At 47.0% G+C, this 12,831-nt stretch overlaps 1 protein-coding gene across 1 annotated transcript in view; it reads right to left on the bottom strand.

Moving 5' to 3' along the window:
• Window positions 1-11,667, bottom strand: part of SNX13 (sorting nexin 13) — a 169,084-nt gene extending 157,417 nt beyond the window's left edge. The window contains exon 1 of the mRNA XM_089673177.1: window positions 11,458-11,667. Coding sequence (XP_089529303.1) covers window positions 11,458-11,469 — 12 coding nt within the window. The 5' untranslated portion in view covers window positions 11,470-11,667. The remainder of the gene's footprint in view (window positions 1-11,457) is intronic.
• Between the last annotated feature and the right edge of the window lie 1,164 nt (window positions 11,668-12,831).

The following is a 12,831-nucleotide window of genomic DNA, read 5'->3' as shown; positions in this document are numbered from 1 at the left end:
AGCAGAAAAACTCTGTAAAAAGCTGCGTTTTTGCATGCGCATTCATGCGACTGGTGTTAATGCATGCTATTGGCCAGAATTTAAATGTATTCTGAACATTAGAATGGAGTTAAAGCACGTTTGTGTGCTTTTAAACTTTTTTTTATTTTGTTTTCCAATAGTGTTTATTCTTTTTTTCATAAGAAATTACAAGTCAGTACAGAGAAGATATACCATCCATTCCATCCCATTCAAACTGCAGCCCTTTCAGGCTGGAACCGGCAATGTGCAAAATACAATGTTTCAATAAGAAAAATAAATCTCTGTTGATGGTAACTAATGGGGGCCCTTAGGGACCTATAGATGGAAGATGCTCAACTCTAGGGAAGGGAAAGAGGAGGTGAGTTAAAATAGAAAGGGAAGAGTGAAAATATAGATAGAGGAAATGGGAAAGAAAAGAGGACGCTTGTTGAAGAAGGGTCAGACCAACCGTCGGGTGCGGGGAGCAAGACGGTTTATTGTTATGGACATCCCATGTCAAGTATCCTCCATCCTAGGATGATGCTGAAAGATATTGCATCCAAGGTTCCCAGGTTTTTTCTTCCTGTCTTGAAGAATAGCTCTCAAACGTTCACTGACTATTATCCAGATCAACTTAGCCTTCAGAAGATCAAGTTAGACCAAGGGGGATCGCCAAAAGCGTGCAATAGATATCCTGGCAGCAGTAAATATAAATGCAATCAGGTGTTTCACATGTCTGTAAAACAACTATGTGTACATGGACACATAGGAAAACATTAGGGAGAGTTCAGGGACTGCTGAAAAAACTGCTGAACAGCTCCTGCATGTCAGTTTAGGAGTTGCAGTGTACATGAACCCTAACACTGCATTCATAAACCAGACAGCAGCCAATTCATAAACAACTCATCTACCTTAGAAGCACAAGTTGGGCGTTTTACACCCACTAAAAAGATACATGCACTTTCATTCTGGTTGCCAAAATTTGCGATCATAATAAACTGAAAAAATATTTTTTTTAGATCAGGAAAAATTCCATTAACTAGCAAGTTGTATTTTTCTACATATTTTTTTTTTTGTTGAACAAAAGTATAACCTGGCTCTAGTTATAGTGATTAAGCTGCCCAACAAGGTAATATGGCTTTGCACGCCACCTTGCACTCTGTGCGTCTGCATTGCTGTCTGGATGTATTGATCACAACAATAACAACAAATAGAAACACACAATTCTCAGGAGACATTGGAGCTTATATTACAACAGCATGGATGTTCTACCAGACCTTGTTCAGATGGTGAAATCCTTCTGCAAATCACAATGATCACAGTTCTGTCAAATTATTTGTCAGAGTGTCAGATCTCGCCAAGCTTCACGTGTAAGCATTGAGAGCCTAATGTGTAAAAACCATCTCCAGGTTGTTATGCGTTTATTTTAGGTCTTGTAGAAAAAAAAAAAAAAAGAAAGGCACTTTGCTTTAGAATAAGTTTGCAACACTATATAGTATGAAGAAACAACTCAAAGCCATCTATTACTGTGTCATAAACTCAAAGTGACATTTATTGCCCAAGCTCAAAACAGAGCTGACATATAAAGCTTGCCAATAATGTCATATTAATTCCAAAGTGCACACTGGGCCTGTGGAACGCCAATAAAAGTGGGCGCCTGTTACCCAGAAGATAAGATATATTGTGAAGATTTCCCCAGGAACAAAATGAACCAGACTCTCTCAACCAGGGTTCATCCAGAGGTTGCTGGGGTTCCGTAAGCAATTATCAATATCCAGTGATCAGATAAGTACCCATTGACACCCACAATATTTTTAGCTATCTGTAAGAAGGTGTATTCTTCCCACTGACCACCCAATGTAAACGTGCTCATGAATTGGCCACAATATGAGCATCGGCACAACTCAGCTTGACAAAGATTGAATGAATAATTGACCTTGCGGAACCGAGAGGGAAAAAAAATTGTCAGCGGAACAACATCTGCATTCAGTCAGATGCAGCTACTGTTTGGGTATTCTGACAGCTGTCAGGATACAATAGCTGGCAGGGGAGAGTCATCTATCCACTCCATTTAGTGTTGATGGAGAAATTCTCCAGGGAAAGGAAAAATGCTTCCTTTCAGTAGAGCTAGCCACACACTGCAAGGATTAAATGCATCTTCATGTCCAGGTGACCAGGAGCATTTTTCCAACTTACCACTAATGTAAAGTGGAATTACACTCATCACCTATGCAAAGGATCCCATCTTTACTGACCACCAATGTAATTGGACATTTCTCCACTGACCATATATGCAAAGGATCCCATCCTCACTGACCACCAATGTAAGAGGACATTTCTCCACTGACCATATATGCAAGGATTCCCATTCTCACTGACCACCAATGTAAGAGGACATTTCTCCACTGACCATATATGCAAGGGGATCCCACCCTCACTGACCACCAATGTAAGAAGACATTTCTCCACTGACCATATATGCAAAGGCTTCCCATCCTCACTGACCACCAACGTAAGAGGAAATTTCTCTACTGACCATATATGCAAGGGCTTCCCATCCTAACTGACCACCAATGTAAGAGGAAATTTCTCTACTGACCATATATGCAAGGGCTTCCCATCCTAACTGACCACCAATGTAAGAGGAAATTTCTCTACTGACCATATATGCAAGGGCTTCCCATCCTAACTGACCACCAATGCAAGAAGACATTTCTCCACTGACCATATATGCAAGGGCTTCCCATCCTCACTGACCACCAATGTAAGAAGACATTTCTCCACTGACCATATATGCAAGGGCTTCCCATCCTCACTGACCACCAATGTAAGAGGACATTTCTCCACTAACCATATATGCAAGGACTTCCCATCCTCACTGACCACCAATGTAAGTGTGAGGGAACACTACAATTGGGACTGTCTGTATTTGTTTTCTGGCTCTTATTATTTCTTCTTTCATTTCAGTATTAACGAAAATAATTTTAAAGCAGACTTGTGTGTCAAGTATCCCAACTGTGTCACAGTTTTTTTTTTAATGTATTATATTGCATCTTAAAGCGGACCTCCACCCAAAGAGGAAGTTCTGCTTTAAGGAATGGTCCACCTCTCCCTGTGAAGAATTGGCACCTATGGGGAGGGAGGGAAAAGCGGGTACCCAATTCTGACAGGTACCCGCTCCCAGCGCCTAGTTGATAGGAAGTGGAAATTGTCTCCCCCCATGCAGTCTTCTGGGACACGTGACAGGTCCCAGAAGACTACGGGACCATTCACAATGCACAGCGCTACTCACGCATGCACAGTGGACACCCAGTTGTAAAGCCCTAGGTTGTCACAGCCGGGTGCCCACACCTAAGATGCCATGGGAGAGAGAGGATGGCCAGTGAACCCCGCTGATGTGAACACACCGCTGGATCATAGGACAGGGGAGTGGCTGATTTTTAAGGAAAGTCAGCAGCTACAGTTTTTGTAGATGTTGACTTTTATTTATTTATTTTTTTAGAGGAGACTGGAGCTCTGCTTTAAAGTTCACACTCTTGTAATGTAAACTTAAGAAATAGTAATCATTAGCAGGGGTTCCCTCCGTGTTAAAAAAGTTGAGAAAGACTGATGTGAATACTGAAAGAATTCTTGTGAGCAGAGTACCAGGGCGCAAGTCAACCTAGAACGCAAATAAAAAAGAAGCTCAAAGTAAACTGCAACAAATGAATACATTGTTTGTCCTTCCGATAAATGTAACACATGATGGGGCAGAATGTATAAAGTACTCTGGATGTTATAAAGAAAAGAACCTAAACAGAAGGCATGTGTTAGCCAATACCAACCGACTGGTTTCTAAGTCTGTGGTGCATGTTAGAAAACTAAAGAAACAGGTAAAATGCCAATTTCTTTTTTTTCTGTCATCCCATCAAACCTAAAAAAGAAAATGGAAAGAACAAGTATGGCAATTCTACACAGTCACAGCTCACATCTCTCCTGTAGGCTTCATTATTAGCCCTATAGAGCAGTGTACAGTCCTGCTGCTTGGGGTCTCTGCAGGCCATGCCATTCTCATCCTGCTATTAGGTACCTGGCAACTGTAAGCCGATTTGCCGTTCTCAGATGTCTGCTTCTTTGTTTACGCACATTATCTTCCTACCTTCCTGCTGCCTTTCCAATTACTACTGCAAGGTACCCGTCAGCCCACATCAGGCACAAGGATTTCAAAGGAGCCAGAATACCCACGACTTTAAAAAGCTGCATAGACCTACCAAAGGCTGCACTTACCTGACTGCAAACTATACTAAATTAGGGGGCTAAAAGCTGAAACTTTTTGTTGTTTTGGATAACATAGGAAAGGATTATTACAGTTTTTTGTTTTTTTTCCCCTTCAGAACAAGATTTGTTTTCTTTTGCTTTGCATAGAGCAGTTAAGGATTATTACAGTTTTTGTTAGTTTGGCATAGTATACAAAATAATTATTACAGGTTTTCTATTCTTTTTTTCTTTCAGATAGTGTGGAGAAGGATTATTATAGCTTTTTATTTTTTTCCTTCAGACAGTGTAGGTAAGGATTATTATTTAAAGAATAGAATTAGTTCTTAAAACAAATCAGTACAGAGAGAACGATAATATCGTCAAACTGCACCAAGAGAGAGGTACCATACAGCAAAAATACAGGTTAATATTCTGCAAACAGCACTACAAGGACCCTCATGTTCTACAAATGGCAGGCATAGGAGGCATCTGGAAAGTCTCAGACCCAGTCAAGTATTAGAAGTGGATAAATCAGCCCTGAAGGGGTTAGGGCAAGGAACCCATGCAAGTGCCCATGGTGAACAACTGCTGGTGCCTACAGATTAGCGAGGAGGAATATGTAGTCATAGCAAGAAGAGGCGGAGAGAGTAGAGAGGAAGGAAGAAAGGAAATTAGGGAAGAAGGGCACCCAGGACAGTGAGTCGTCTAAACTTAAAAAAAAAAAGGGCAGTAAGTAAGGAAGGATTTTTAGTTGTGGATAGTGTACACGATTATTATAGGTTGTCTATTTATTTTATGTTTTGGATAGTGTAGAGAAGGATTGTCAGTTTTGTTTTGGATAATGTAAAAAAAGATTATTACAGGTTTTTATATTTTTTTCCCCCATTTTGGATTGTATTAAAACTTTCTTAAACTGTTTTTTGTTCATTTCGGAGAGTATATTGAGGGATTATTTCAGGGTTTTGTGTTAGTTTTAGATAGTGTAGCAAAGCAATATTACAGTACTTTTATAAGTTTTGGATAGTGTACAGAAGGATAATACATTTTTACTGTTCTGGTTTGCCAAAACTTAAAAAAAAAAAAAAATGCATAGACTTTAATGACCAATAAAAGGCAACATACAGTCCAAAATGACTTCTGTCCATACAACTAGAGCAGTCTGAAGAAAATAATACAGACCAAGGTCCGATAAGGGAAAACAGACTGAAGAGGGGAGGAGAACATTTGGGTTTAGGGGATGAAATGGTAATTGCAGTTTTTCAACAAAATGCTGCATATTTTAACAGATTAGCCATTAAATGATTTAATGTGTACAAGCAACTTTAAAATAAAGAAATTCATCTTAAGTAATACTCTTCCTTACATCTGCATTGTCCCAGGTTTGATACTCTTCACAATGCCCACATGGCTAAGACCTGTCATCTTGGTAGTGCTACTATCTATTAGAATGCAATATGTTGCTTCCATGTTATCTGTCCAATCACCCACTATCAAACCTCCTCATCCTCATGATGCCATTATCTGTGATCTTCAGGGCTCATTTACACTTGCTTAAAAATGTAGCATTGGACATGCTTTTTTAAAGCACTCTGAAAGCCAATCAAAGCACCTGTCACTAAATAAAATGGTAGGCTTACAGTCCTGTTCCCACATTGCGTTTTACATTGGCTATAATTTTTGAAGCAAATCCCTTTCTTGGTGCTTAAAAGCATCTCCAAAGCCTAGAAAGAAGTCTATGTCAACGCTCACTAATAGCACCTGCAACTCTTGAGAGGCTTTTATTCAGCTTATCTTCGCTGTGTTTTGGAGGAATTACAAGTTTGGGATATCCCAGGATGCACTGAAAAACCAACCAGCAAACTAGAAAGACATCATCAGCAGTCACTTCCAGCTCATGTGTACATATATTCTGGGGGTGTCCGGTGCAGACGTCACATCTGATGTGCAGCATGGAGCAGCAGGAAGGTGAGCAGGGTCCAGGCTGGAGCGGAGCAACTAGCAGATGGCACGCATGGTGTGCAACATGGGGACACTATTGCAGAATGTGAGAGGGGTCCGTAGAGACAGAGAACTGAACTGCAAGGATCAGCAGAGCTGGGGGACTGGCGCAGTAAAAACTAACAATGTCACAAGTGGTGTGCAGCATGGGAGCAATATAGCGGGAGGGGATCAGGGACTAGGGAGAGAGGAGGATCACCAAGCCAGAGGACTAGCAGACCTGGGAGTTACTACTGAGTGGGGGATCAGCAGAACTGGGGTTCACCATAGAGTAGGGGGGTCAGCAGAGCTGGAATTTACTATTGAGTAGGGGGGGGGGGCGCAAATCAGCAGAGCTGGGGTTTACTATTGAGTGGGGGAGGGGGGAGATCACCAAAGCTGGGGTTTACTATTGAGTGGGGGGTTGGAGGGGGGATCAGCAGAGCTGGGGTTTACTATTGAGTGGGGTGTGGGGGGGAGAGAAGTAGAGCTGGGGTTTACTATTGAGTGTGGAATCAGCGAGAGCTGGGGGTACTACTGAGTGGGGCATTAGCAGGTCCAGGGGTTCTACTGAGAAGGGGATCTAATGAATGCAGGTACTAATAAGCTGGGGATCTGCTGAGTGGAGGTACTACTGTGCTGGGGTTCTACTGGGCCCCTTTAAAACAAATCGAAGATCAACACACACACAGGCTTTTTTTGAAGCTTTAATGAAGCTTGGAAAATGCCATCAATGAAGCATCAAAAATACATCAAAAAAGCACATTGAAGCAGTAAATGCTTTAAAGTGTGTTAAAGTCAAAGCAAGTGTAAATGAGTCCTTAATGTAGGTTTCCCTCCTGTAAATACTGTGTGCCCCTTTCTGCTGTCAGAAGTCATCTGTCCTAAGAGAAATGACCCCTTTTGTGTGTCCCCAAAACTTGCTCCTCCAGACCCATAAGTACATCATCACCTGCCCAGTTGCCGGTCTCCATCCATCTTTTAGTACAATCTGTGTCAGCGTAATTCTAGTAAGCCACAGTAATGCTATCATGTGTCACATGCCCAGCCTGCTCTCCATCTCCTTTAAATCGGAGTCTCCATCATTTCTTGTTCCGACCCCTTCATCCCTAATCTGAGGTCACTTCATATCAATCATCTGCTGCTCCATATTGAACAGAAGCACCTGCAGCTCCAATCCTGCTGTGATCGTCCCATTTTATATGGCTTGTCACCTGCACCTCAAGTCTCATACTTTTGGGCTGATTGTGGTCTACAGTAGACTCTCCATCCTGTGTCCAAATGCTGGTCTAGATGCCTTTACTCCTGTTACCTCCTCCATGTACCCAAGAGTGGAGTCACCTACATCACGTCTATACTTAGTGCTGTCTTTCTTCAACAATCTTCTTATCTTGGCTCCTTGTACTTGTAATGTAGTCAGCTGATGTAAGATCCTACACTGCTGTCACTTGTCACCTGTCTTCTCTACCTCTGTCTATCCCCTTACGTCTGTGTTTCTAATGCTGCCATCACCTCTCCCTCCATCCCTGTACAGCTGTCACTTAATTACCTTTCTACTGCTATCTATCCTCCTCTTACCTGTGTCTCTAGTTCTGCCGTCACCTTCCACTCCCTCCAGGTTGTTACCCGTCTGCTCTACTACTGACTATATGCCTCACCTTCCATCACTTCAACCCAATATACTGCCACTTGTCACATGTCTGCTCTGATTCTGATATCCTGTTACTTCTGTGTCTCTAGTACTGCTGTCTCCTATCCCTTCAGTCCTGTACAGGTGTCCCCTGTCTCCTCCATTGTTGTCTATTCTCTTAGTTGTGTGTGTGTGGCATGCTGCTGTCACCTGTGTGCCCTCACCTACCCCACAGCCCTATATAGTTGTCACCTGTCTTGTCCATTGGTGTCTACCCTCTTAGTTCAGTGTGTTCCATATGTCCGTCCAACCTACTACTGTCACCTATCCCCAGCTGTGTACAGCTGTCACTCGTCACCAGTCCACTCCACTACGTTCTATCCTCTTACTTCTGTGTCTCCAAAGCTGCTGTCATTTATTCTCTTCCCCAGCCCTGCACAAGTGTTACCCGTCCAGTCCACTACTGTCTATCCTGTCATGTCTGTGGCATGCTGCTGTCACCTGTCTTCCCCAATACTGGCAATCCTCTTACTTCTGAGTCTCTAAAGCTGCTGTCATCTCTCTCCCCAGGTCTGTAGAGCTGTCATTTGTCAGCTGTTCACGGTTGTCTATGCTCAGCTCTGTGTCCCTAATGCCACTGTCCCCTCTCCCCAACTGAGCATAGTTCTCCGGTCTGCTACTGCCACTTATCCCTCCGCCCTTCCCAGTCCTGTACAGTATCACTTGTCACCTGTCTGATCCCAGGCTGTCCATCCTCCTACCTCTCAGATTCTAATTCTGACCTTCCTATCCACTGTTATTTCTGCTCAGTACTGGGTCCCTATACTGCGGTCACCTGTCCCCTCCACCCTTGTACAGCTCTCATCTGTCCTGTCCACTTCGTGCCCCTATACTGTGGTCACCTGTCCCCTCCACCCCTGTACAGCTCTCATCTGTCCTGTCCACTGCCGTCTATCCACTCTCCTCGGTGTCCCTATACTGCTGTCACCTGTCCCCTCCAACTCAAACATCTGCAACCTGTCCTGTCTGCTACAGTCTCCCCTTTAGTATGTCTGACTTCACAGGCCTATACTCTTCCCTATACACTGCGCTCCCCTCTAATATACACAGCTTCCCCACTTCTCTCCATACAATGTGCTTCACTTTGCCCTCCATACACAGTGCTCCACCTTCTCTGACATGTACAGCCCGCTGTCCCCCATACACAGTGCTCCACTCTCTCATATACACAGCCTGCCCACTCCCCTCCATACAATGTGCTTCCCTCTCTACAGAATGCTCTCCTCTCCATACAATGTGCTTCCCTCTCTACAGAATGCTCTCCTCTCCATACATTGTGTTCCCTTCTCTCTAATATGCACAGTGCTCCCCACTCTACACAATGCATTCCCCTCCATACACAGCTCTCTCCATTCCCCTGCACACACAGCGCTCTCCTCTCCCCTCCATACTCAGTGCTTCCCTCTCCCCTCCACACACAGCGCTCTCCTCTCCCCTCCACACACAGCGCTCTCCTCTCCCCTCCACACACAGCGCTCTCCTCTCCCCTCCATACTGCTCCCCTCCACAGCGCTCTCCCCTCCATACACAGTGCTCCCCTCCCTCTCCCCTCCATACACAGTGCTCCCCTTTATACTCAGTCCTCCCCTCCATACTCAGCGCTCTCCTCTCCCCTCCATACATAGCGCTCTCCTCTCCCCTTCATACTCAGTGCTCCCCTCCATACACAGCGCTCTGCTCTCCCCTCCACACACAGCGCTCCCGTCCATACACAGCGCTCCCGTCCACACACAGCGCTCCCCTCTCCCCTCCTCGCTCCCCTCCACACTCCCCTCCATACAGACTGCTCCCCTCTCCCCTCCATACTCAGTGCTCCCCTCTCCCCTCCATACACAGTGCTCCCCTCTCCCCTCCATACACAGTGCTCTCCTCTCCCCTCCATACACAGTGCTCTCCCCTCCATACACAGTGCTCTCCCCTCCATACACAGTGCTCTCCCCTCCATACACAGTGCTCTCCTCTCCCCTCCATACACAGTGCTCTCCTCTCCCCTCCATACACAGTGCTCTCCTCTCCCCTCCATACACAGTGCTCTCCTCTCCCCTCCATACACAGTGCTCTCCTCTCCCCTCCATACACAGTGCTCTCCTCTCCCCTCCATACACAGTGCTCTCCTCTCCCCTCCATACACAGTGCTCTCCTCTCCCCTCCATACACAGTGCTCTCCTCTCCCCTCCATACACAGTGCTCTCCTCTCCCCTCCATACACAGTGCTCCCCTCTCCCCTCCATACACAGTGCTCCCCTCTCCCCTCCATACACAGTGCTCTCCTCTCCCCTCCATACACAGTGCTCTCCCCTCCATACACAGTGCTCTCCCCTCCATACACAGTGCTCTCCCCTCCATACACAGTGCTCTCCCCTCCATACACAGTGCTCTCCTCTCCCCTCCATACACAGTGCTCTCCTCTCCCCTCCATACACAGTGCTCTCCTCTCCCCTCCATACACAGTGCTCTCCTCTCCCCTCCATACACAGTGCTCTCCTCTCCCCTCCATACACAGTGCTCTCCTCTCCCCTCCATACACAGTGCTCTCCTCTCCCCTCCATACACAGTGCTCTCCTCTCCCCTCCATACACAGTGCTCTCCCCTCCCCTCCATACACAGTGCTCTCCCCTCCCCTCCATACACAGTGCTCTCCCCTCCATACACAGTGCTCTCCTCTCCCCTCCATACACAGTGCTCTCCTCTCCCCTCCATACACAGTGCTCTCCTCTCCCCTCCATACACAGTGCTCTCCTCTCCCCTCCATACACAGTGCTCTCCTCTCCCCTCCATACACAGTGCTCTCCTCTCCCCTCCATACACAGTGCTCTCCTCTCCCCTCCATACACAGTGCTCTCCTCTCCCCTCCATACACAGTGCTCTCCTCTCCCCTCCATACACAGTGCTCTCCCCTCCCCTCCATACACAGTGCTCTCCCCTCCCCTCCATACCCAGTGCTCTCCCCTCCCCTCCATACCCAGTGCTCCCCTCTCCCCTCCATACCCAGTGCTCCCCTCTCCCCTCCATACCCAGTGCTCCCCTCTCCCCTCCATACCCAGTGCTCCCCTCTCCCCTCCATACTCAGTGCTCCCCTCTCCCCTCCATACTCAGTGCTCCCCTCTCCCCTCCATACTCAGTGCTCCCCTCTCCCCTCCATACTCAGTGCTCTCCTCTCCCCTCCATACTCAGTGCTCTCCTCTCCCCTCCATACCCAGTGCTCTCCTCTCCCCTCCATACTCAGTGCTCCCCTCTCCCCTCCATACTCAGTGCTCCCCTCTCCCCTCCATACTCAGTGCTCCCCTCTCCCCTCCATACTCAGTGCTCTCCTCTCCCCTCCATACTCAGTGCTCTCCTCTCCCCTCCATACTCAGTGCTCTCCTCTCCCCTCCATACTCAGTGCTCTCCTCTCCCCTCCATACTCAGTGCTCCCCTCTCCCCTCCATACTCAGTGCTCCCCTCCATACACAGTGCTGTCTTCCATACACTCCCCCCAGTGCTGCCCCCTGCAGTCACACATCCGGGGTACAGATGATCCTGACAGCCCTGATTTCCTCGCCCAGCCCCCTCACCTTTGGGATCATGGTTGTCTCCTGCCGGTGTAATGTCCTATCAGCGCAGCATTATAATCCTAGGGAGGAGGGCTATCCTCGGCACGGATGTCAGCCCGGACCCTGCCCGGCCCCGTATCCCCGCGGCCTCCGGTAGCTCCACAGTCTGACCCACCCCTACCCTCCGACCGCCTCCGGAAGAGCCGCCATGTTGTTTCGGGGTGACAACAAGCCCTGGGCCATAGGAAGGACTGGAGATTACTAAGCAGGCGTGGCTAACGCGGCTCCACCAACCAGCGAGCTATCTGGGCATACCCTGTCAAGCATGGCGCCCAGTGACTTCACCATACCCCGCCCACCAGTGATAAACTGGGCGGAGAGTCCCTGCACTGTCCATAAATAAAACACACAAGTGACGGTTGACTCCGCCCCCAGTGGGGGGGCTCTGGCTGGTGACATCAATTGGAGGGGCGGGCCCTGCTGAGGGTAGCTTGGCCGTCTCCATAGAGCTGAGTAGGAGTGGAGCGGGCAGTGATGGACGTCTATGCTCTCCATGGAGACATACGGAAGAGCCGCACATGTCACGTGGAAAGCGGCTGATGTGATAACTGGTCATAGTAAAGCAGAACGACTTTTTAGGAGCTTCATGTCCGAGTGTCGTGCGAGGCAGAGCCCTGGTGGAGTCCGCAGAAGCTGCGTATTGGTTTCTCCTTTAACCACTTTCCTACAGGCCATTATACTCCCTTCCTGCCCAGGCCAATTTCCAGCTTTCAGCGCTGTTGCACTTTGCCAATTGCGTGGTCATGCAACATTGTACCCATATGAAATTTTTATCTTTTTTTTTTTGTGACGGATAGAGCTTCCTTTTGGTGGTATTTAATCACCTCTGGGATTTTTATTTTTTTATAAACCAAAAACCACTGAAAATTTAGAAAAAAAAAAATGTTTTTCTTAGTTTTTGTTATAAGATTTTGTAAATAAGTGATTTTTCTCCTTCACTGATGTGCGCTAATGAGGCTGCACTGATGGACACTGGTAGGCGGCACGGATGGGCATTGACAGGCATCACTGATGGGCACTGAATGGCAGCACTGATACATGGCACTGATAGACAGCACTGTTAGGCAGCACTGACTGGCACTGATAGGTGGCACTGACTGGCACTGATGGGTGACACTGAAAGGCAGCTCAGATGGGCACTGATATGTGGCATTGATGTGCACTGGTAGGCACTGATATTTGGCACTGATGGGCACTGGCACGAGGCACTGATGAGCACGGACATAAAGCACTGATGGACACTGACAGGTGGCACTGCTGGGGCTACACTGATCATCAGGGCACACTGATCATCAGTGCCCTGATGATCAGTATACATGTCCCTTCCACAGATGC

The sequence above is a fragment of the Staurois parvus genome, unplaced genomic scaffold (genome assembly GCF_062004578.1).
Source record: "Staurois parvus isolate SC_StPar_1 unplaced genomic scaffold, SC_StPar_1.0 ptg000136l, whole genome shotgun sequence".
Classification (NCBI taxonomy): Eukaryota; Metazoa; Chordata; class Amphibia; order Anura; family Ranidae; genus Staurois; species Staurois parvus.
Note: the sequence above shows the minus strand (reverse complement) of the source record. Positions and strands in the feature narration are given on the sequence as shown.